The sequence below is a fragment of the Myodes glareolus genome, chromosome 17 (genome assembly GCF_982192425.1).
Source record: "Myodes glareolus chromosome 17, mMyoGla1.1, whole genome shotgun sequence".
Lineage (NCBI taxonomy): Eukaryota > Metazoa > Chordata > Mammalia > Rodentia > Cricetidae > Myodes > Myodes glareolus.
Window position 1 is genome coordinate 58,603,233 of NC_142042.1, and position 24,234 is coordinate 58,627,466.

General features: G+C 43.5%; 1 protein-coding gene and 1 long non-coding RNA gene across 3 annotated transcripts; one reads left to right on the forward strand and one right to left on the reverse strand.

Annotated features, from left to right (window-relative positions):
- The first annotated feature begins 13,219 nt into the window (after positions 1-13,219).
- On the forward strand, positions 13,220-18,598 carry LOC125405592 (3 beta-hydroxysteroid dehydrogenase/Delta 5-->4-isomerase type 1). 2 transcript variants are annotated; one of them, XM_085677927.2, is made up of 3 exons: positions 13,220-13,626; positions 15,333-15,497; positions 17,487-18,598. In XM_085677927.2, exons 1-3 carry the CDS (start codon positions 13,482-13,484, stop codon positions 18,218-18,220), a joined length of 1,044 nt encoding a protein of 347 aa, XP_085534053.2. In that variant the 5' UTR covers positions 13,220-13,481; the 3' UTR covers positions 18,221-18,598. The 2 variants fall into 2 exon arrangements, with proteins under 2 accessions (XP_085534053.2, XP_048298132.3); XM_048442175.3 differs by having other exon boundaries at positions 13,222-13,626; positions 17,409-18,598.
- On the reverse strand, positions 15,648-23,565 carry LOC146891283 (uncharacterized). The gene is made up of 3 exons (XR_015735359.1): positions 23,463-23,565; positions 20,289-20,362; positions 15,648-17,667 (listed from the first exon to the last, which is right to left on the reverse strand). It is a non-coding gene; the product is annotated as an uncharacterized LOC146891283 (long non-coding RNA).
- Positions 23,566-24,234: the final 669 nt, after the last annotated feature.

The window sequence follows — 24,234 nt, forward strand, 5'->3', positions numbered from 1 at the left end:
GCAGAAGCTGAAGGAAGGACCATGGAGGATGCTGCTGACCAGCTTACTTTCCATGTCTCACTCAGCTCGCTTTTCTTACACAACCCAAGACTACCTGTTCAGGTCTGCCACTGCCCACAGTGAGCTGGGACCTCCCCTATCAATCATTAAGCAAAATCCCTCACAGACTTGCCTACAAAGCAAACTGATGGAGGCATTTTTCAATTGAGGCTTCTCTTCCCAGATGACTCTAGCAGGTGTCAAGTTGACAAAATTAACTAGCATGGTATCTTTTATTCCTTTGGGGGTTAAAAAACTGTCTTTACAATATCTCTTCATTTTATTTAAAAGAAAGCCATATAATTCTTGATTCCCTCTTGTAAACGGAGATTGCTCGTTTGTTTCCTGGCTGCTCAGACTCAAATATTCACAGAGAAACTATAGTAATTACAACACTGTTTGGTCAATGGCTCAAGCATATTCCCAGCTAACTCTTAAATCTTAAATTAACCCATTTATATTAATCTATGTATTGCCACAAGGTTGTAGCCTACTGGTAAAGTTCTGTCCAACATCTGTCTCCTTCAGCAGCTACATGGCATCTCCCTAACTTCACCTACATTCTTTCTATACCTCTCCTTGGATTCCCCACCTGAATTTACTCTTCTAAGTCATTGGCCAAAAGAGCTTTATTCATTAACCAATAAAAGCAACACACATAAATAAGACCTTCCCATATCACCGTCTGATCAAAACTGAGTTGTGGCTAGAGCCTTAAAGCCCACTCCTAGCGTGCATCTCAGAGAAGCATGAGAGTGGGACTGGGGGTCATAAGAGTCACAGCCATAGCACTCTGAACTCTTTTCAGTCACCTCCCCTCTCCCCACAGCAAAAGGAAAATTATTTTTACAGTCAGGGCTAATGATAAAACTCTGACCTTCTCAGTGGTGACCAAGTACTCTGCCGCTTTCCCATACTCCAATCTCAGCAGGAACATTTTTGATGGTTTTACAGAGAGGACAGAAATGGGGAGACGTAGCCCCATCAGAAATAAAGAAATATGGTGACTGCACAGCTTAGAAGTTTCCACTATGAGAAAAATTCAGGCCACAGATGAGATAGTTTATCTTGAATACTCAGAATGTTTGAAGACTGGGATCAAATAGGCTCAGTATTCGTTACAAGTGTAACCATAGACAATTGTTCCCAATAGTTCAAATGAATTCTAAGGTCTCCCAGAGCTATGAATCCAAGCTTTGAAGTCAACAGAAGAGTATTACATCGCTACAAGAGGAAAGGACACACAGAGAGATCAGTTACAACCATCAGCTCAGCATGTCATCTGCATCAATGATTCCTTCAGTTCCTCCCATTCCATTCCCCCAATGCTGACATCAGCAGAGGCTCCTCTCTGAGTCCCAGAGGATTGCACGTTCTCATCACCCTTTAGTCCTACATCAACCCAGCCACAGCAACACCACACAGAGCCCTAGGGTCATTAAAGGGAAAGAAGTTGAGTCTGATTTATATTCAACTTGTAGAAATGTTAGACCTGGCCTTTTGTTCTTATTTCATGTGTCTCCCCTACCCAAAACAAGAAAGAATGTGTTAGAAGCTAAACTCTAGGCAAAACAGTGTTGGGTGATGAGGCCTAATTAATAGTGATTAGGCTATGAAGTCTCTGCCCCTATAGATGAATTAGTGTCACTATTTTTGGTGTGGGTCCCTTACCAAGGGAGTAGTTTCTTTACACAAGGTTGAGTCTACCCTCCTCTTGCTCTCTTCCCATCCTTTTTTGTTATGTCCGCTATGAAATGATACAGCAAGCTAGACCCTGCCAAATGCAGCCACTCAATCCTGGGGGCAGCCACTCAGGCTGTGACACGTTTAAATACATTCTAAATTACCCCCTCTCTCATATCCATGCTAGAACAGTACTCATCAGGCGAAGACACCTGCAAAGGCACAGACAGAAGCATCTACCATCCACATGTTCACCACTCATTCATTAACATGTGCAACACATAACTATTAAGCTTTCTATATACCATACATTCAGGGTTGTAAAGTTAATGAAGCATGACCATTTCCCTGGGGAAGTTTAAGGACGATGTTTGCCAAGTAAACCCAAGGGTTCTGAGTAACATCATGAATTAAAGATCGGATGGGTAGCTGAAATTGGTATGTAACTCTCGACTCTGGTCCATAGGACAATTCTCGTTAAAACCTCTGGAAATTTGACTTCTTTTTTACTAGATTTTCTGAGATTTTCAGACTTCCAAATTAATTACTTCATATTCCTAGAAACCTAGGAAAGGTCTCACTCTAAAAAATGTCACTAAACATGACATACCCAAGACCACATCTAGAATAGAATAAATAACTCAACCCAGATCTCTCCTGACTTAATACCCTTAGGATTTTACTCTGAACACCTCACAGAGAAAAAAGATGACTGTGATTCTATAATGATCTCTTTATAATGATAACATCTGCTTGTGCTCAACCACCAGATCAATATTCTATCTTTGCCAATGACTCCACCTGCGGTACTTTTCTACTGTTGGGTAACAAGCAGTGTCAAACTCAGCACACAGCTGCTACTGCACATCTCTTCGCATCAGACACTGGGGCAAAACTTTTCTAGTGCCTTTGCTCTAGGGCTTCTTGAGACCACACCAACAGGACACTGAGGATGGAGACCTTATCTGAAGACTCAACTGGAGAGAAAGATCTGCTTCCATGCTCACTTATGTGGTCACTGAAAGACTTAGTTTCTTGAACTCTACTGAATAAGAACCTCCATTCAGTTCCTCACTGACTACCAGCTAGAGGCTAACCTCAGTTCCTCCCTGTAGTGTCCTCCACAACACAGCATCCTGCTTCATTGTAACTAATGCAAGAAAGGCATCCAGTATGCTAGATGAAAGTCACAATCCTTTCTAACCTCATCATGGAAGTAGCATTTCTTCATGTTCATCTCACTGTATTCATTAGAAGCAAGTGGGCTGAAGTTCAGTCCATGCTCAAATGGAAGGGATTACATAGGGTGTGAATATTAAGAGATAGGGATGTGGGAGCCTCTCTAGCAACTGGCTACCACACAATCACTCTGAAGCACACACTTAAGGACATTCATGTCTTCCCCAGGGAACTAGTAGGCAGAGTAATAGATGTGAGACAGGAGCTAGACCCACAGCCCTCCCTTTCCTCATGCCCAATTTCTTGCTAGCAAAGGCAGCCAAGCTGAACTCAAGGAAGTTCAAGAGATATGCCCCCAAGCCTCCCTTTTCACTGAAGAGCACAATGAATCCTCCTCTATGCTAACTGGCTCTTCAGACAGAGTTCAAGTGTTGATGCTCTACTGATGACCGTCTTAGAGGTAGGAATGAAAATGCTTTTCCTTCACAAATTATTTTGGCCTTAGACAGTAGTTCCAGTCAGCAATTAGAAAGGAAGTCTTGAAGTCTTGGAGTATTTTTTTTAAAACTCAACGCTGATTAAATTTGCTCACCGTCCATGTCATACATGTATACAGTGCATTCTGTTCACACTAACCTCTCTGCTCTTCCTTCCCTCCTTCCCACCTTGACTACCCCACTCTTCCCTGCAAGTCCTTTCCATGGTCAAACCTTTTGTACTTGTTTTATAATACATTTTGCTTAACCAGTGTTGTCTGTGTGCCAATGGGTTTGGAGTTATACCCATGGGAGCCTGGTGAAGGTACCATTTGGTCCACAATTAAAGGCCATGACTGCCTACTCCCCAGAATCTATCAATTCACAAACAGCCAATCATGAAGGCAATGAAGACAGTACTTTTTTTGTTTTGTTTTTGTGGTTCTTCTTTCTTCTATTTACTCATAGGTGTTAGTGCACAGATTATATATATATATATATATATATATATATATATATATATATATATATAGCACTATTATGAGGCTGGAGAAATGATTTAGCAGCTAAGAGCATGCATTCCTCTTTCAGAGGGCCCACATTTTGTTCCCAGCATGCATATGTCTGATGATTCTCAACCCCCTGTAACGCAAGCCCCAGGGAATCAGACATCGTCTTCTGGGTTCTTCAAACACCTGAACTCACATACACATAGCCATGTACAGATGCTCATAATAAAATAAAATCTTGTAATAAGAGAAGGAAGATATTCTAAAGTTCTTGATTATTCACCCACCTTCCAATTCATGTTAAGCTATTCAATAAGCATTTTTTAAGCTTCTGCTGCACGTTAGATACAATGTTAATTCTTACTGTGCTAAAAAGATGAGTAAGGACCAAGTGTTACAGTGAAACTGTCTCAGATAAAAACAAAATGAGAACAGAAAAAAATAAAGAATGAACTACAGATAGATGAGATATAGATATTTTAGTCAAACACAGTGTTTTAATTAAGGTTATATTGGGGTGATGAAAGACCATGACCAAATATCACATTGTGAAGGAAAGGGTTGAACAGTTCCACATCACTGTTCATCTGAAGTCAGGACAGGAACTGAACAAGGCAGGAACCTGGAGGCAGGAGCTGGTGCAGAGGTCATGGAGGTCTGCTGCTATATGGGTTTGCTCCTCATGGCTTGCTTGACCTGCTTTCTTATAGAACCCAGGACCACCACCCAGGGTTGGCACCACCCATAATGGGCTGGGCTCTCCCCCCATCAATCACTAATTAAGGAAATGCCTAATAGGTTTGATTATAGCACTATCTTATGGAGGCGTTTTTCTCAACTGAGATTCCTTTCTCTGGACTTTAGCTTGTGTCAAGTTGATTTAAAAATCAACGGGCACAATTTACCCTTAGTCAACATGATGCACAAACACACCACGTCTTTGCTGGCTAGTCTTATGTCAACTTAACACACAGGCTAGAGTTAACTGAAAGGAGGGAACATCAATTGAGAAAATGCCTCTGTAAGATCCAACCTGCAATGCTGAAAGTTTTGTTCTTAACACGAAGCCTTTAAATCTGAGCTATTCTTTCAGCCAGTATCTAGCTCCTAAATCAAAATGAATCATAGAGAATAGGAATTCAACACAAAGAGGAATGTTGGCTTTGGAAACAGCATGTTCATTAGTAATTTGACAGTAACAGCTTCCATGAAAGGTTGTTCTGAAAGTCTTAGTTGTTTTGGATGTGTGCTGGCTCGTTTTTAAGACAACTTGACACATGTTAGAGCCATCTGACAGGAAGATACTTCCATTGGGAAGAAAAAATGCCTTTATAAGATTTAACTTTAAGCAAGCCTGTTGGGCATTTTCTTAATTAGTGGTTGACATAGGAGGGCCCATCTCATCATGAGTGGGCCACCCCCCTGGGCTGGTAGTTCTGGGTTTTGTAAGTAAGCAGTCTGATCAAGCTATGAGGAGCAACTCCATAAGCAACACTCCTTCGAAGCCTCTGCCTCCGCTCTTGCTCAGGATTCCTGCCCTGTTTTTGTGCATATCCTGACTTCCTTCAATGATGGAAAGCAATCTGGAAGCATAAGCCAAATGAACCCTTTCCTCCCCAACTTGCTTTTCGGTCATGGTGTTTCACAGCAGCACTAGAAACCCTAAGACACTTAGGAAGCATAACCCTTTCTTTCTTGTCCTCAAGATCTCTAATATTAATTTTACAATATAAAACATTACAAACTTTAAAGGTCTCACAGTCATTGCAAACTCAAATGCTTTAAAAGTTCAATCTCTTTTTAAATCTAAGGTCTCTATAAAACTCCAAAATCTCTTAACTGTGGGCTCCTACAAAATCAAAAATGATTTTTTTATTTTTTACTTCAAGAGGGAAGAACCAGGGCAGAGTCAGAAACCAAGCAAACCCAACTGTGTAAATAAGCCCATGTGTTCGGTGCCTGAGGTCTACTGAAGATCGTCTGGGTTTCTGCACAGAGCCGTGGCCCCTTCTCTGGCCCCACCCTCTGCAGCGCACACAGATTACCTCCTCAACTCAGACAGGCTCCACTCCACAGCTGCTGCTGTTCTTGGTACTCATTCCATGGCACCGAATCTCCTAAATGCAGGGGTCTCTTGCTCCACCCAGCTGACACTTCCACCAGCACCCTCTCCTGGGCTCTCTTCAGGGACTCCAGTCCTGCCACACAGTGCCATACCTGTGGCATCACCTGTTCTCCATAAATCCTTTACGCCTTCAAAACCAGTATCATCTAGGTGCACCTTCAGCTTCCCACAAAAGATCCCCTTGACCACCCTTAGAACACAGCTTCTATGCGCTCCCACACATGTTTGCCTCAACCAAGCGTGTCTCTTCTTAACCACTGATAATTTCTCCGTTCCAACTGCCCATCATCAATTAGTCAAGCAAAGGTTTCACTTTAGTGGTTCTGGTCTCTTGCTAATCTCAGATAATTCTTCAGCCCCAGCTAAGCAGAACCACAGATTATCAAATTTCCCACTGGGATGTCGTAAGCCAGCCTCCCCTATCTGCGTCTCTCTCAACACTCTTATCTTTCAGGCGCCAATAGAACAACTCATCCCACTTTGAACACGCAATAGCTTTTGCAGCCCAAAGTTTCAAAGTCCTTCTACAATCCTCCCAAAAACATGGTCAGGTCTGTCACAGTGATACTCCACTATAGTGGTACCAATTTCTGTCTTAGTCAGGGTTTCTATTGCAGTGATAAAACACCATGGCTAGAAGCAAACTGGAGAGGAAAGGGTCTATTTGGCTTATACGTCTTCGGCATTGTTCATAATCTGAAGGAAGTCAAGAAGGAATTAAACAGGGCAGGAACCTGGAGGCAAGAGCTGAGGCGGAGGCCACGGAGGAGTGCCGCTCGCTGGCTTGCTCCTCATGGCTTGTTCAGACTGCTTCCTTATAGAACCCAGGAAAACCAGCCCAGGGGTGACCCACTCACAATGGACTGGGCCCTCCCATGTCAATTACTAATGAAGAAAATGCCCAACAGCCTTGCTTAAAGCCAAATCTTATAAAGGCATTTCTTTCGATTGAAGTATCTTCCTCTCAGATGACTCTAACTTGTGTCAAGTTGTCTTAAAACTAGCCAGCACACATCCAAAACATCCAAGACTTGCAGAACAACCTTTCATGGAAGCTGTTACTGTCAATTTACTAATGAACACACTGTTCCCAAAGCCAACATTCCCCTTTGTGTTGAATTCCTATTCTCTATGATTCATTTTGGCCACCTACAACAGTAGGAGCTAGATACTGGTTAACAGAATAGCTCAGATTTAAAAGCTTCGTGATAAGAACAAAACTTTGACCCTTTGGCCTTCAAAAGTTTTTCTTTAAACTGAGATCTTCAACATACAAATTCTTAAATCAGATTTTTGTGCATTTGTTCATTTCCTTTATTTTTTTTTAACTTTTCCTCCTACCCAGAAGAATTTGTTGTTGGTTTCCAAGTGGATTTCACGCCAACTTCTTGAGGACATTGCTCTAATAATGAGCTTGACATTACCTAAACCAACAGCCAATTCTGACTTCTTGAATTAGACACCTCAATGATAGCACACTCCTTTTGGAGACTCTCTTCTTTTCCCTAAAATTTACTTTACTTTATATATATATATATATATGTGTGTGTGTGTGTGTGTGTGTGTGTGTGTGTGTGTGTGTGTGTGTGTGTGTGTGTATGTGCTGCTATATGTATGCAGATATACATGGAGGCTAGAAGAGGGAACTGAATACCCTAGAGCGGAGTTACAGGACATAGTGATCCACCCAACATGGGTGCTACAAACCAAACTCAAGTCCTCTGGAAGATCACTGTACACACAGAAACACTGAGCCATCTCTCTGGCTGAAAGCACTCTTTTTTGTCTTGACCTCCATGGTGTTGTGCCATCTTCATTGTCCTCCACCTCCCATCCCCTGCTCAGCCTCCTTGAATGGTTTTTGTGCCTCTGATCAGACTCTGAATCTTGATATGTCTGTCCAGGATTCTATCTTGAGATTTAGCACTTTTACAATGCCTATTTTTAGACTATTCCATTTAGTCCGATAGCTTAAAAATCTGTCCTAGATTGCTCCTTTCCAAATTTGCCTCTCTAGAGCATTAGAGGACAGGGACACAATCATTCAAAACTGATGGAGAAGAGAGAAATTTTCCCACAAGTCTCAAGGACTCCAGATACTGAGCGCCACTTTTCCCCATATCCCCGCTGTGGACAGCTAATACATGCAGCCCGGACTGCCTAGCAGTACCAGTCTAAGTGTTCCTCTGTTAGTAAAGCTTCTCTGGCTGTGCTTTCTTCACTAAAAACGTAACAAAGAAGGGTAGTGCTCCAACCCTGGAATGCAGTAGGAGCTCAGAAGGCAGTACTGCTAAGAGTAACATGTACTGTATGTAGAAGACCACCTCAAGAAAGTTTCCGAGGAGAGCAATAGTAGAAGCTGGGCTAGGGACTCTAAATGGAGGCTTTCTCCATCTTGCTCGTCTCCCTGTTCTCTCTGGATGGGTTCTCTCCACCCAATGGGTCCCTGCCCACTAGTTCCCACAGTCACGTATGAAATAACCACTCTGAGACTTGATATTAGTTACAATGGTTTGGTCAATATCTTAGGCATTTTATTGGCTAGCTCTAACAATAAATTAACCCATTTCTATAGCTTATATTTTATCATGAAGCTCATGGCTTGTTACCTCACGCCTTGCCTCTTGGGCAGCTACACGTCCTTTCCTCAACTCCGCCTACTCGCTCTCTGTATCTTTGTTGAACTTCTTGCCTAGCTTTACTCTGCTAAGTCGTTGACTGAATCAGTCATATTTATCAACCAACAAAAGCAACACATATTCACAGAATACAGAAGGATATCATCCCCTATCAAGGGACCATTTTTGCTTCAGTTCAGAAAGGAATATGGCTGTTTTTTGGTCTATATCCTAAGAATTTATCTGAGACTAAATTAAAAAGTAATAGACTAATTTCCTTGGCAAAGTAGTTTTCTAGAGAGTTTAAATTAATGATTCTGTTGCATGGTCATTAGAGATCAATTTGATCTAGGCCTACAATTAAAAAGGAGCCAGGAGGGCAAAAAGGAAATTAAAAATTACAGTTTGAAGAAAAAGAATAGCAAGAAATTTAATGCTAAAGCCAAGGCTTTATTGAAAGAGATAAAGAGATCAAGGAGAGGCCTGGTGTGCGTTGAGATCAAGAGAGGAGGGTTGCCATAAGAGCTAAGCTTCCAATATGTGGAAAGAAAAGACCTAAGAAATCTTCTACTCCTAAAAAGCAAAAGGCAACAACTCAAAGCTGCTACAAATGTGGTTTGCAAAGGAGTCCTGCCTCACTCCGGGCTGGTAGATGAATCTGGCAGTATCCTCTGTATTATTCTGTCTGTAGAGTCGTGAAGGATATGTAAGTCAAGAGGGTTGTGGAATATTACTTCACGGTTAAGGAGAGCCACTGAGGCCAGGTAAGTGGCAGGGGAAGGCCCCACATAAAGGCCTGGATGGTGTTGGAGATCCCAAAGATGTTGACTATGCCAGAGTCATGAGACATTTGCCAAGGTAGAGAGGAAGTAGAACCATTCCAGGAGAGAGCGTATGTTGTGGGCACCAAAGCTAGAAGGGAATAAACCATCTAAGTCCTCTGACATCAGACTCACAGTTATAAGATTTGAACTTTGGCCTGCTGGTTTGGGATCTTCTATGCCTTCACATGTTGGAAGAATGTAATTTGCTTTCTCTTTTTACAAAGCATTGCAATGAAGAGATTGTCCTGAGTTTTGGAAGAGGCTTTTGAACTTTGAACTTTTAAGCAGTGACAAAACTAAAAGACCATGGAGACTTTTCACATTGGATGGAAGGCATTTTGCATTATGGGATGACCAAAAGCCTTTGGGAGCCAGGGAATAGAATGTGAAGATCTGAATGAGAATGGTTCCCATTGGCTCATATCTATGAATACCTAGTCCCCAGTTGGTGGAACTGTTTAGGAAGGATTAGGAGGTGGGGTCTCATTAAGGGGTGGGCCCCTGGGGATACGCTGTGATGCCTCAAAAACCCACAGTCCTCCCAGGCAGTTTTCTCTGCCTACTGTTTATGGATCGAGATATGAGCACTCAACTGCTCCTGCCATCACGCCTTTCTCTACCATTATGGACTTTAACCCTCGGAAACTCTAAATCAGATTAACAGCTTCCTTTCATGAATTGCTTTGGTTGTGCTGTTTTGTCACAGCATTAAAAGAGTGACTAAGGCAGATTGTGACACAGATGTCCCATTTACAGCTGAGCACTCCACAGCCCCTTGACACATCGATAGGTTGCAGGTCTCTCTATTAATCAGCATCTACCGCAGAAAAGAAACTTCTCTGATATGGGACGGCATTTTAAAGGTGTTTTTTAAAATAGGCTAGAGGTTGTCTCGAGTTAGAGGAGGACAATAGGGACTGGGAGCTGTGTGACGTGAGAGATCTTTGTGGGATTACAACAATGTCCTCAAGCAAGATTGTGGCGGTGGTGACACAAGACTGAGTTTTACTGGAAACCATTAAACCGAACAATTAAAACTGATGAGCCCACGCAAGTCACAGCTCAGTAAAACAGTGTGGAAGCACAAGCTGCATGATAACCCCCCTCGCTTTGTTTCTCAAGCTTGCTTAAGTTTGTGTGTAACTATTTGGGATCCCAGATGTCTAGTCTCCCAGCTCCCGTAATAAAAGCAATTCTCAGGGAAATACTAGCTTCAGTCTCCCAGCCTCCGACACTGCTACAGAAATAATTAGAATTATTATATACATTATAAATATATTTATAAATGTAATTATTAAATACAGAATTAATTCCCTAGTCTTAGGGCAACGGAGGAGTCTTGAAGGTACACTGTGGCGTTAGCTATAGCTGGCAAAGGTGCAATTCACCAAGGGGGTTGCTGAGAAAGCCTGAAGTGGTCATCAGAACAAAGGCCTTTAACTGACAGCTGCATGTCACACAGGGTCATCCTTCCCTGTGCAAGTGTGTCTGAAGCACAGGGACTCAGGACTCAGGACTCAGGGCGGAAGAGAAAACTATCTACAAAATGGCAAGGAGGTGGTCCAGAGTAGAATGTGAAACTCTTTAAATAAAAGTTATCCCCAACCATTTCAGAAAACATCCTTTTTTTAAAAAAATAAAATCTCAATAAATATCAAAGAGTCAAAAAATATTCAGCTATCATGTTATGGTCACATGACTACTGAATTAAGAACCAATAGCTTAGAAAGCTCCTCACTTCCATAGAATAAGAAACACACTTATAAACAGTACCTGAGTAAAAGAAAGGACTACTTGGGACAGTAGGAAACAGACTCACTGAGTGGGGACTACGGTTGAAGAAAAGTTTTAATCAGCTAAGGTATTACCATAAGATGCCAGAAAAAGAAGAGAGTAAGTCCCAATTAAATCAGTAGATGAAAATAATAAAAACAAAAGATACAAATGAAACAAGGAAGTAGACAAACTAGAGAAAAATTAAGTCTTCTTTTTTGCACTCTATGCACAAAGCTTAATTTTAGTTTTGCTTGTCTATTTCAGCATATATCAAGAATCAAAAGTAGCTTAGAAAAAAACTGTCAGGAGGTGGGACTATAATGAGAAGTTCATGCGCACAAAATCAGATGGTAGTCATCTCTGCAGGAGACTGGGAGAAGACTGTCTGCTCTGTAAAAAGGCAGGAAGGAGGTTCCTGGGGTAGTGGACATGTTTTCTCTCTCTCTCTCTCTCTCTCTCTCTCTCTCTCTCTCTCTCTCTCTCTCTCTCTCTGTGTGTGTGTGTGTGTGTGTGTGTATGTGTGTATTATCCATGTGAACACTGAACAGCCTGAACAGCCTACTCTCTGGCCATTTTGTCATGTGTTCACACCCACCAGTTCTAAAGGTAGAGGAAAGAGCCATGTCCTAAGTCGCACATGCAGGGTGCTGGAGTACTCTGAGCTGCAGGCTTCAGAAGTACCCCCACTACCTTCAGTTCAAACTAGTACAAGCCCCCATGAGGAGAGCCACTGTGGCATAAGCGTACAGTCTCTCTTGTGACAACAGACATGTAAGAAAGCGGCTGCTTCGAACTCACCTCCTTCAATGAGAGCCCAAAGGTCTTGGGACAAAGATTTTGGAATCTATGTGCATTACTTAATGATTAAACGTGCTACCATTGCAAGTTTCTAACGTTTGCAAGCAAGGATGGGCATTTCTGGTCATACTCAAAGCTAGAGACAAAAGAATCTGCCAAGGTTGGCATTCTTTTCAGACGTGCTTACCGCACGGAACAAACTCCAGCATTGCACCTGGAGGTTTATCTATTTATTCCAGCTCAAGTTCACACCCTGAAATCCAGTCCATTGTATGAACCATTGGCTTTTTTGTTGACAGAAAATCCATTATCTGTACTGGGAATTTGTCTTCAAGTTAAAGAGTAATCCCCTTGATTCTCAGAATTCTTGAAACACAGGCACAGCACATCCCCACTGCTTTAAGTGAACTTTTTGTCAGTATTTTCTTGGATTTTTTTCCCTCACTGTTTAAAGAGACCAAGATCCAACTCCAAGGTTACACAACCCTTGAAGCTGTCCTTGCTCTTCTCAGGCTGGTGGTTCTGACCTACCGTGGCCATACTCAGACACTCCTTCGGTTCTGTCTGCAAGTACCGTTTCCTATAGTCTGAAGTGAGAAGTCTCTGCGTTTGTCCTTTCTAACAAAGTCTGTTAACTTGTAGCTATTTGTATGACTTAATTTCTTAATAAAGAATATTAAAGTAGTCTCAATAAATGCTTACTGGGATACTTTGTAGGTATTCATGAAACAAATTCAAATTCTGGTTTAAAAAACTTTCATACAATTATCCTTAGATGCCACCTAGTCATTGGCTGTATCTAGTCATTCTAATTATTTTTATTTGGTTCTTTTTGGTTTTGTTGGAGACAGAGTTATCCAGGAACTCCTTCTGGGGATTAGCCTGGCCATGAACTCACAGAGATCCACCTGGCTCTACCTCCAAAGTACTGGAATTAAAGACATGCAACACCATGCTCCTCATTTTTTAAAAAAATTCTTTAGTATTTTATGTCTATTGGTCCTTTGTATGTCGTCAATATTCCTGTAAGACGTGCGCATATTCAAGCAAAATAAAGTCTTTATCACAATATAACCTTGAAGCTGGCTTTTCTTCCTGTGTCAAGCATAAAGGGTGTACCATTTATCAGTCTCTGGGGAGGAGGAAACCACAGAGAAGGATAAATAATGACCTCAAAGTGGGCATGAGTCAAGGTAAGATGAATCAAGAGATCAAAGCATAAAACGCGGGTCCTGAAGGCTGAGCCTGACCTTCCGCTCACTTGTTAGCAGTTGAGAAGGTTGGGGCACCACATTTACCATAGTCCCTCAGTGCTGGTAAAAACATCGAGTGTCTGCAAAAATCGGATAGAGCGAATCTGAGGGACTGCTGGAAAACGGGTTTCATCGCACCTCTCTTTCTAGCGTCTCCTACATTGTGCCTGCTCCCTCTGTGGTCTGCTCCCTGTGGTGACCATGCCTGGGTGGAGCTGCCTGGTGACAGGAGCAGGAGGGTTTCTGGGCCAGAGAATCATCCACTTGTTGACTCAGGAGGAAGAGCTGCAGGAGATCAGGGCCCTGGACAAAGTCTTCAGACCAGAAACCAGGGAGGAATTCGCTAGTAAGTAAACCAGAGGCTCTGTTTGTGTGACGGCTGCGAATGCTGACTGGGCATTGAGAGGGCTTGGTGTTTAGCAAATATGGAGCACTTGGGGCCTAATGCTTCTCCCATGCTCACACCCATCAGGAAGACTCACAATGACAGAGCATAAAACACACCCTGCCACGAGGCCAACGTCTGGTTTGTCCCAGATCTACAGAAGGTGGTCATGGGGGCAACTGATGACCCTCCAGGCCTCTGGCCTTCTTCCCATTTGGAAATATCGCATCTGTTCTCTCTTTTTTAAAGTGCATTATAGATTTGTAGATTTGTACTATCATAGATTTGCCTACATTGCTACAGCGTAAGCAATGTCACGGGGTTGAAGACCTTATCGGTAGATTGCTGCCTTCCTACTGGTCTTGGTTGTTCCTTTTCTCATTTTGTTTTACAGAGGAAGCCATTTAGCTTTCTCCCATTTAATTGGAACTATATATATATGTAGAATCTGCAAGTGAAGGAGAGACAGAGAGCAGAGAGACGACAGCAGACAAAACACACAGAGCAGTATAAAGGACAGAGTCAGGGGAGGGCCAGCAAGGTCACAGGTGCTTCCCCTGAATTCCTCCGCTGCCTTTCGCCACCGCCCCTCTCTGTCCTTCGTCTTGACAAAAAAAAAAAAAAAAATGCCTGCTGCAGACTTTGCAGAAGGAGCAGCACGGTAATTCTTGGCTGTTATCACGGTCCCTGGGGCAAGGCCAAGGTCTGGTTTGAAAGTGTAGCAAGATAACCCTGCTGGGAAGTAGAAAAAGAGACTCAGCCAGGAGGACAGCGTCAGGGATGGGTGTAGGTTGCCCACGTCATGACGCTCGGTGCTTGTAATTCAGCTGATGGCATGACGGTCAGTGTCTCCTGTGGGTGTTAGAGAAGCAGGCAGATACTGCCTGACCCACTGCCCTGGCTTCATGTCTGCAATGCAGTCTCTTAGACGGTGGCTTGTGTGCAGTGCACACTTCTGACAGCTGCCACATGCTGACCGTCGTTCAGTCATACCCATCACTGGTGCCCGTTCTGAGATCTCTCTTTGCCGCTCAAGCTTCCCCTCGTAATTGAGCTGACTCTCCACTGGGACTGAGCACAGACCCAGAAAGCATCAGTCCTATCAGGGCAGGGTTGAATTCTCCATCTTTGTGCCTCCCGCTTCTGGGCCCTCCTCACTGGAGCTCTGGAGGACACAGTCTGAGGAACCTGTTCCTGGTCCAGTTACGCTTACGTCTTCATGCCTGGACATTCACAACCTGAGAGCCCTGTTACAGCTTCCCACGCAGGACTCTACCTCTGCTTCTCCCTCAGCCCAAATCCACAAGTGACTCCCCTTCTCTGTCAATCAAATCCTACTTCTCCCTTTTTACATTTGGCTGCCACCACTTCTCTGGTTGCTTTAATGAGTTTATGAATTTCCGTAACTCTGTTTTCATGTGCAAAGCACAAATGACATCTTACTGATCAGATTCATTTCTACAAAAGGATGGGGGTGGAAACGACACTCCCTCCTTCCCTACAAATGCTGCATTCTGACTGCTGTGCATTTATTGTTCCTTCAGCAGAAAGGCCTCCTCCCCAGGACCCCCTGGCTCTGACTGCCCTTGAAGGCCAGGGCCTACTCTGTCAGGAAACTTCCATCCCATGCAGAAAGGTTTCCCAATGACCTGCTTTGTGCTCCTCAGAGCTGCAGACAAAAGTCAAGGTGACCGTGCTGGAGGGAGACATTCTGGATGCCCAGTGCCTGCGGAGAGCCTGCCAGGGCATCTCTGTTGTCATCCATACTGCGGCCATCATTGATGTCTTGGGTGTCATTCCCAGACAGACCATCATGGATATCAATCTGAAAGGTACAGTACCTCAGGAAGATAAGGAGTGAGCGGGAAAATGAAAACAGAAAAATAGGTTTGACATGGGCGGGGGCGAGGGGGAGCGGGACCCTTACTTTGCTGTCCTTGCTCACTTTTTTCAGAGAGCAGAGCCCATAGCTGCTAGTCTCGGTATTTCTTTAAATTTTTATTTTATTTTTAGTTTGTGTTTGCATGCATGTCTGAGCACCATTTGCATGGGTGGGCTGCCCATGAGGTAAGAAAAGAGCATCAGATCCCCTAGAATTGGAGTTACAGAGGTTGTGAGTAGCCATGTGGGTACTAGGAATTGAACTCAGATCCCCTGAAAGAGCAGTCAGTGCTCTTAAGTGATCTGCCATCCTGCTGACCCTTAGTCTCAACAGTTTCTGTGAGGAAAACAGGCTGAGAGGGAAAGGAACATGGTCAAGGCCCCAGAGACAGAAAGAGACTGAAGATTTAAAGTCATACTCCTGTCCTTTCAAATGCCAGAAAAGCAGCTCTCCTCCTCCACGCCAGCACACTGGACTTCAACTCCAAATCTTTCTTTTCCATCTGACCCCCTTACAGGTCAGATTCAGACCTGACTGGTGTTAGATAGCTCAGCTTGCGTTATTTTAGCACTGGGAGAGCCGCCCTGTCCACCTGAAGGAAGGTGTCCCTTGCACAGACTATAGGAAAGCTTCTCCACAGATGTCGGCAAGGAAGAATGACCCAGCACGTCCCTGGCCACTTTGCTTACTTAGGAGCCATTATTTTCCGTGTCTTTAGCACTAGCTTCTCAGGCCACTGTGGATCTCCTCTGGAGGACGTGGGTAATTTCCTGTACTCAGTGGGCCTTTCTACATCATTTAAGTTAAATTTAAGTTTGAGTGAACCAGGAAAGTTTGCATAGGATTTCTCGGAACTGTTCTCACTCTGAGCACCGAGGACCCATCTCTCTTTGACTATCACACTCTCTGCGAAGTCCCCCTGTATGTTCCTTATGCTGATTTTTCATTTAATCACTCCAATACTCCTTTACAAAAGAAAATGATGGATTTAGAATTTCCAGAAACATCTAAAAGAAATCGTTTCCAGTTTAGAATCCAGCTCCATGTCCCTGACATGACACACACATCCCTGTAAGAAGGTGTCAAAAGCCTCAGGTATTCCTCAACCATCTCTCATGTATAACAATTATCTGTTGCATTTCCCAGCAGGAATATGAAGTAGCAGGGATACTGATTAAGGCATTATTTTACTAAATCATTGTCACAGATGGGGAAAATATTTCACAATGAATGCTACCCACCCCCTCCCAAAATTTAATCATCTAAGTCCAAATTTAATTAAGAAATATATCTAACTTAAGATAATGAAGTGATTTCTCCAGGAAATCAAGTTGCAGAGGGACTTATTAATAAATGGGTGAATGGTAAGAGCCATATTATCTCCTGGCCCAGGACATTCCTTCCTCGAGGGATGAAGTCCTTGCCTCTCCTCCCGGATCTGCAGGTCTGTACTATGTCTATAGTATTCTGCCATTACAGGAATGACCAGCAGTAGGAACACATTCTTTTTCAGTTCCCCAGCAGGCTCGACAGAAAATAATGAAATGTAACAAACAGCAAATTCTCGTTCTTAAAGCTATGTTGCCAAAGTACACCGTAGGAAGCCTTTCTTCTTCGCCAGAATCAAAGTTCGCAGGCAGAGACAGACAGAGCCCTGTAAAGGCTGGAGGGCTAGAAACCATGATGAGCAGGCAGCACATGTCACCCTTTTCCTTTTTTGTTGCTCGTGAGTCCAGGCCCCTGCTGATTCAGGAACAGCAAAGAACGCAGCAGGGAGCTGGGATTAGGGTGGAAAGGAACAGGAATCATGTGGACTCCATGGTTGATTTCCTGACCCTGACAGCGTGTTGTCTGTGCTTAGGAACCCAGAACCTGTTGGAGGCCTGTGTCCAGGCTAGTGTGCCAGCCTTCATCTACACCAGCTCGGTTGATGTTGCAGGGCCCAACTCCTACAAGGAGATCGTCGTGAATGGCCATGAAGAAGAACAACGTGAAAATACGTGGTCTGATCCATACCCATACAGCAAGAAGATGGCTGAGAAGGCCGTGCTGGCAGCCAATGGGTGCATCCTAAAAGATGGTGGCACTTTCCATACTTGTTCCTTAAGGCCTATGTACATCTATGGAGAGAAAAGTCCATTTATTACTATCACAATTATCAGGGCCCTCAAAAATAATGGTACTCTGGATATTTTGAGCAAATTCTCCATAGCCAACCCAGTATATGTAGGCAATGTGGCCTGGGCACACATTCTGGCTGCTAGGGGCCTACAAGACCCCAAGAAGTCACCAAACATCCAAGGACAGTTCTACTACATCTCAGATGACACTCCTCACCAAAGCTATGATGATTTATATTACAATCTGAGCAAGAAATGGGGCTTCCACCTTGATTCCAGCTGGATCCCTCCTCTGCCCCTGCTGTACTGGTTTGGCTTCCTGCTGGAAGTTGTGAGCTTTCTGCTGCGTCCAATCTACAACTACCGGCCTCCCTTAAATCGTCACATGATCGCACTGTCAAATAGTGTGTTCACCTTCTCCTACAAGAAAGCTCAGCGAGATCTGGGCTATGAGCCGCCTGTCAGCTGGGAGGAAGCCAGGGAGAAAACTTCAGAGTGGATCGGGTCCCTAGTGGAGCAGCAGAAGGGGACACTGAACACAAAGATTCAGTGATGTGACAATGGCAGGGACATGGCCCTGGGAGCCATCAGGAAATATGTGTCAGGCCCTCCAGAAGGGACAAAGGCACAACCCAGGTCTTGTTGCCTTCTTTGATATAGAGATCAACCTAGTGCCTTTTTCAAGTCTCCAGAAGCTTTGCCAGTCACTGCCCTAGCCCCAGACTTTCTCCCTTTGGCACCTGCCCTGTGGCATGGGAGCTGCTGTGCCTTAGCTGTTGTGACTAAAGGCTTTGACGCTTGCAATTTCCTGTCACCTAGAGCTCAGTATTGGTTTCTTTCCACTCTCAAGTCCTGTGTCACATCCTGCCTTTGAGAAAACCCCATGAAACTCAACTGAAACAGCAATAAATATTGCAATGCCTCGTGTGAAGACAGCGTCTTTCTATTAATTGGGCGTTGTTATGATTTCCCTTCCATAGCCAGGCTTGGCCCATCCAGATCACAAATGGAACCTAGACCTGGCGTTGACTCATGTGGGCACTGACTACATGACATTACCTCAATTCACACTTCCCAGACGGGAAGCAGGTATTCCCATTCCCACGTCATATATGAGGGATCTTCCTCTCCATCCCCTGATGGGATGATGGAACGTTCACTTCACCCGAGAGACTGACGTGAAATGTCTCATCTTCCCACTAAACCTTGCAGCCCATCCTTGCTTTCTATGGGGACAGCATCCCTGAAGAGAGGGGTGACTCTTCTTTGGAAGAGCTCCAACTCTCTTGGCTTCCTTTCTGCCTACATAAACTGACACACAAGGCTCCCCAGAACCTTGAAGGGTACCTTGGAAACTGTGTACTCCTTAATAAATGGCCCTGGAGAGAGAAGGGCAGGAGAGGGAGAGGTCCTCTCAGCCACCACCTCCAATGTCAAGGTCCTGGAAGCTTGTAGAACACACCTGGATATATTTGTGACAGCTATTTTAGTCATTAATTACCCCATATTCTACCTTCAAACTTACACACTAAGGACAACCCTAAGTTCCTGGAAGGTTAATAGGAACAGAACAGATTCAATCAAACATGTGCTCCTTCTCAACCTAGAATCTGAAAGCTATTATCCCAACTCCAGAATTGATTCACTCCTGTCATCTTGCACGTCTCCATCACCCTTCCGCAGGGACTCCTCTGACATTGTGCCTTTGGCTTTACTTCCATTTCTCCCCTTATCCTTTTCCATATTCTCCGAGGAGAGGAAGCCAGTCGGGAAATGACTAGTAACCTAAATATGAACACAACTATTAACTAACGGTTAACCAACAGTTGTCAGCTACTTTAGGTAGAGGTAAATACTCCTGAACATAAGCCTTTGAAACACAAGTAAAATACAAGAAGGGGCAGCAAAGACACAGGAAAATGGAAGCTGCCCCAGCCTGTGAGTCCCCTTCCCTTTTCCCCTGGATTATGCCGTCTGTGGTCATGGAATAAGAGAAGCATAGGGAAGTGCTCCCCCACTGGTTTAAGTGTGGTGTACATATGACTGAAGGAATAGAACTGAGCAGAAGGTGTCCGGGAAAGCTTCAGGAAACAGGTAGGACTTGGAAAGATGAATCAGGTGGATCCATGCAGGGTGGACAGCCTGAGAGATGGTGCAGAGGAGGAATGTGGGGGTGGGAGGGGTAGAGCCAAAATGAGTGAAGACACTGGACACCACTTAAGCAGGGTTTGTTGAGAGATAGTGGATGTCCTGGGTGCCAGTCAGAGTCAGGCACTAAACAAGGGTGGCTTCTGGGAACCTAGCAGAGTGTCCAGTGGATGATCTGTTTAAGAGGTCATTTCCAGGAATGTGGTAGAATATCAAGGGCTTGATTTTGATCTCCAAATACTGGAGTGTGAGCTTTGGGAAGCTCAAGGAAGAGGGTGGTGTGGAATCATCTTTCTCGGAAAGATGGTGATGTGTCTGTTCTTTTCATGTTGCTTTGACCCAAGAATACATTTTACCACATTTTAACCTACTACATGTTTTCAATCGACTGAAGATTCTTTTTAAAAAGTCAATTGGGGGGGCAATGTGAAGTATATAAACTAAGAAAGCCCATCTGTGGGCTGATCACTTACCTCTGGCCTCCAGTTGCATCTCTGTTCCTAATTCACGGTATAGTTTGGAGACAAAACATGAGATCTGGTCTTGGCTGTAGACAGGAAGGCATATAATGCTTGAGAAAGGTCATATCTGGACAAAGACTTAAAAGCCCTTGCCATTGGGCTGCATGATGGTAAATGGGTGGGATTTCACCATTGTAAAAGGAAAAATAATCCAGGTATGCTGTGGGATGGTCTTTCTATATGCTGTGAATATGTGTTGCTCTCATTGGTTGATAAATAAAACTGCTTTGACCCATGGAAAGGCAGGATAGAGCCAGTTGGAAAATCCAAGCAGAGATACAAGAGAAGAAGAGCAGAGCCTGGAAGATGCCAATCATCCACCAAGGAAGCAAGACAGGTAGAAAATGAGGTAACAAGGCACAAACCAGATGACAAAGCATAGATTTAAAAAATGGATTAATTCAAATGAAAGAGCCAACTAATAATAAGCCTGAGACATCAGTCAAGCATTTATAAATAATAGTAAGTCTCTGACTGATTATTCAGGGACTGGGGCAGGAGAGAAACCTCCCATCACACAGTTAGATGTATTGGAGCCTACAAAGGCCCATGTGAGAAGTGTGTGATCCTGAGGCAGCAATGAAAACAAGTCTGAATCTTGCCAGTGGTGGTGCAAGTCTTTAATCCTAGCACTTGGGAGGCAGAGACAGGTGGATCTTTGTGAGTTTAAGTCCAGCCTGGTCTACAAGAGCTAGTTCCAGGACAGGCTCCAAAGTCACAGAGAAGCCCTGTCTCAAAAACAAAAACAAACAAAAAGAACGAAAGAAGAAAGAGAGAGAAAAAGAGAGAAATAAAAGAAAACAAGCCTACACAAAGCAGAGATTTCAGCTGCAGAATTGGATGAGAACCCTGCAATGGCATAAGGGACACAGATGTTTGATCAAATTGGCGCTCCAAAGTGTATCAGTTAAATCCATGTAAATCCTTATAAAGCTTAAAAAGTAAATTCAAACACAAAAGAACAGAGCTAGGCAGGGAAACTAAACTGAATGCTGAGAGAAAGGAGGCAGAGTCAGGAGAAGCCCTGGAGCTGTAACCAGAGACAGACACACTGGAAACTTGCAGGTAAGCCACGAGCCTCATGGTAAAATATAAAATAATGGAAATGGGTTAATTTAATATGTAAGAGTTTGCTAGGAATATGCTATAATGATTTGCCAAGCAGTGATTTAATTAATGCAGTTTCTGTGTGATTATTTCAGGAGTCTGGGTGGCCAGGAAATGAACAAGTGGCCTCTAACTACAGATGTTAATATAAAAATGCTAAGAAGAAAGAAAAGGGTCACTATGTAATAATTAAGGTAAAGTTGTAACCTGAAAATCACAGGAGGCCAAGGCACACAGACTTATAAAGCAAAAGCAGTGAGCAGACCTAAATGTCTTCATGGATTTGCTCATTTCTTTGAAGTGTTGCAGTCTGTTGCTAAGTCATCTGTAATTGTATGCAGTACTTCTGTAGTATCATTTATAGTATCTCCTTTGGCATATTCAAGCACAGCACAATTTGGTGGAAAATGTCCTGGTAATAAATAACTCAACTCGTGTGTACAATAAAGCTTGGGACACAACTGCACCGAAACTCCTTGAAAAGTTCATATGACATCCACCATAAGGATGGGTTCCATAGACTGACTACATGTGACATCTTCCATAAAGGTGGGTTCTGTAGATTGAGAAGCTCTTGATCAGGGTCTGGGGGAGAATTTGGTGTGATCTCAGCCACACAGATAGTGCAAAGGTCACCAGGTTATTAACCACAGCCTCTCCCAACCTTCAGGTAGAAAACAGATCATATATCTTTTCCTTTGAAGAGGCAAGCCTGTGTGTTTGACATTCAGAGTCATCCTAGTGCTCATTTGTGAGCACAAGAACCTCCGTGCCTCCCCCAGTTGTGAGCCGCCATGTGTATTCTGGGGATCTAACCTGGGTCCTACACCAGAGCAATAAGTGCTCTTAACTGCTGAGTCATTACTCCAGCAATTTTAATGTACTGGGACAATAACTTAGGTAACCCTAAAGTCAAAGAGATGAAAGCCGTGCTGAAACAGAATGTCTGGCTCTCATTCTGCTTCCAGTTGCCTCGTGGAGCCAAATGGGAAGAAACTCTTAATCAAAAACAATTTCTAAGTATCTGTTAATACAAGGTAAATCTTTTACAACTAGCTTAGTTAATGATGTCAAGAAAACTGGAAAAATTACTTTGAGTGAGCTAACCCATACCCAGAAAGACAAATGCTACATGTGTAGGGTTCAGAACTAAATCTTTAGATTTGTGTGTTTAACTTGGAGTAACACTTTTGGCCACTGAAAGAGAGGAAGAAAGAGAGTAAGTATGTAGGATATGGGTCATAGAACACAGGTAATATGAAAGGGAAAGGATATAATGAAGAGGAAGAGTTAAGTGAGAAGGGGATTAGGAGGGTAGAACAGAAGATCTTGGGAAGAAATAATTAATACTAAGATACTTGAAAAAGTCATATGGAAACCTGCTAATTTGTGTATATACAAGTTTGTTGCTCTACTCAGGATAATGCTGTTCCTCTCAGGAAACACAGATTGCCAAATTATGCTATTGCTCCTGGTTGCCCATCAGAACTTATGGTAAGACCTTATTGCTGTATACACCATACCCTTCAGTCATAGGATACGGAAAAATTAAGCTGGCACTATCCAGAAAGCTTCCTGCCTGCTGGCTAGCTTTCATAAGGTGTCATGAAGTCTACAGGGAGAAAGAAAGCATTGCCATTCCTGTACAACTGTGAATGCTGTTAGCTACAATAATAACCAACCTGGAAACATATGTATGCCTTTGATGCAAAGCTGGTGCAAATGGTATGGGAGTAGCCAACAACATTCTTGTTAGATATAAGGACCACACCCAAGCAAAACTGCATACCTTGTCCTGCAGATCTGATGAAGAATCCATGGTTGTAACATGAGGGGGCCTGCTTGTTGGGGTTTCTGTCCTGCCCGGTACCCCAACAAGCCAGCAAGCCCCAAAGAAAATCACACAGAGAGCTCCATAAGTTATAAAATTGATTGGCCTATTAGCTCAGTCTTCTAATTTGCTCTTGTAGCTTATATTAACCCATTATTCTTGTCTATGTTAGCCACATGGCTCCATACCTTTCACAGCCAGGCAGATTACATCCTGCCTCTTCAGTGGTCTGCACAGGAGTGGGGGGAATGGGCTTCCTTCTTCCCAGAGTACTCCTGTTCTCATCACCCCGCCTCTCTACTTCCTGTCTGGTTGGCTCGCCTATACTTCCTGCCTGGCCAATCAGCATTTATTTCAAACATGATTGACAGAATACAGACAATTCTCCTGCACCACGTGGTTCTGGAGCTCATAGGATTGGGGAGAAGCTGCTACTATTACTTTGCTAGATAGACATAGTATTAAACTGTTCTCTAAATACATATCTCTGTACTCAAGGACGAGTGCAGCCCTTAGTCCTCATCAGAGAAGTTTTGCTGTGCAGTGGACAGCAAAACAGAAATTCCCAACTGGTCAAAGTACAGAAAACAGGTACTCAGCTCTAAGTGGGACATCTATGTCACATGCTATCTTAGAGTTTCTGTTGCTGTGATCAAACACCATGACCAAAAGCAAGGTGGGGAGGAAAGGATTTACTTGACTTGTACTTCCAAACCGTTACTCATCATAAAAGGAAGCCAGGACAGAAAGTCTTAACAGGGAAGGAACACAGAAGCAGAAGCTGATGCAGAAGCCATCTTCCGAAACCTCAGAGAACACTAGGGAAGAGGCCACAGAAAGAATATAAGAGTCAAGGTCAGTAAGAAACCAAGCCAAACTTTTTCCTGGACGTGACAGGGCTATTGTACTTATGATGTCATATCAGCTGTGCTTGCTTCTACAAACCTACACGAGATTAAG

Coding starts and splice junctions, on each gene's coding strand:
- LOC125405592 (XM_048442175.3), top strand. CDS start 13,482: ATGCCTGGGTGGAGCTGCCTGGTGACAGGAGCAGGAGGGTTTCTGGGC. Junction 13,627..15,332: donor AACCAGGGAGGAATTCGCTA/GTAAGTAAACCA, acceptor TGTGCTCCTCAG/AGCTGCAGACAAAAGTCAAG. Junction 15,498..17,408: donor CATGGATATCAATCTGAAAG/GTACAGTACCTC, acceptor GTCTGTGCTTAG/GAACCCAGAACCTGTTGGAG.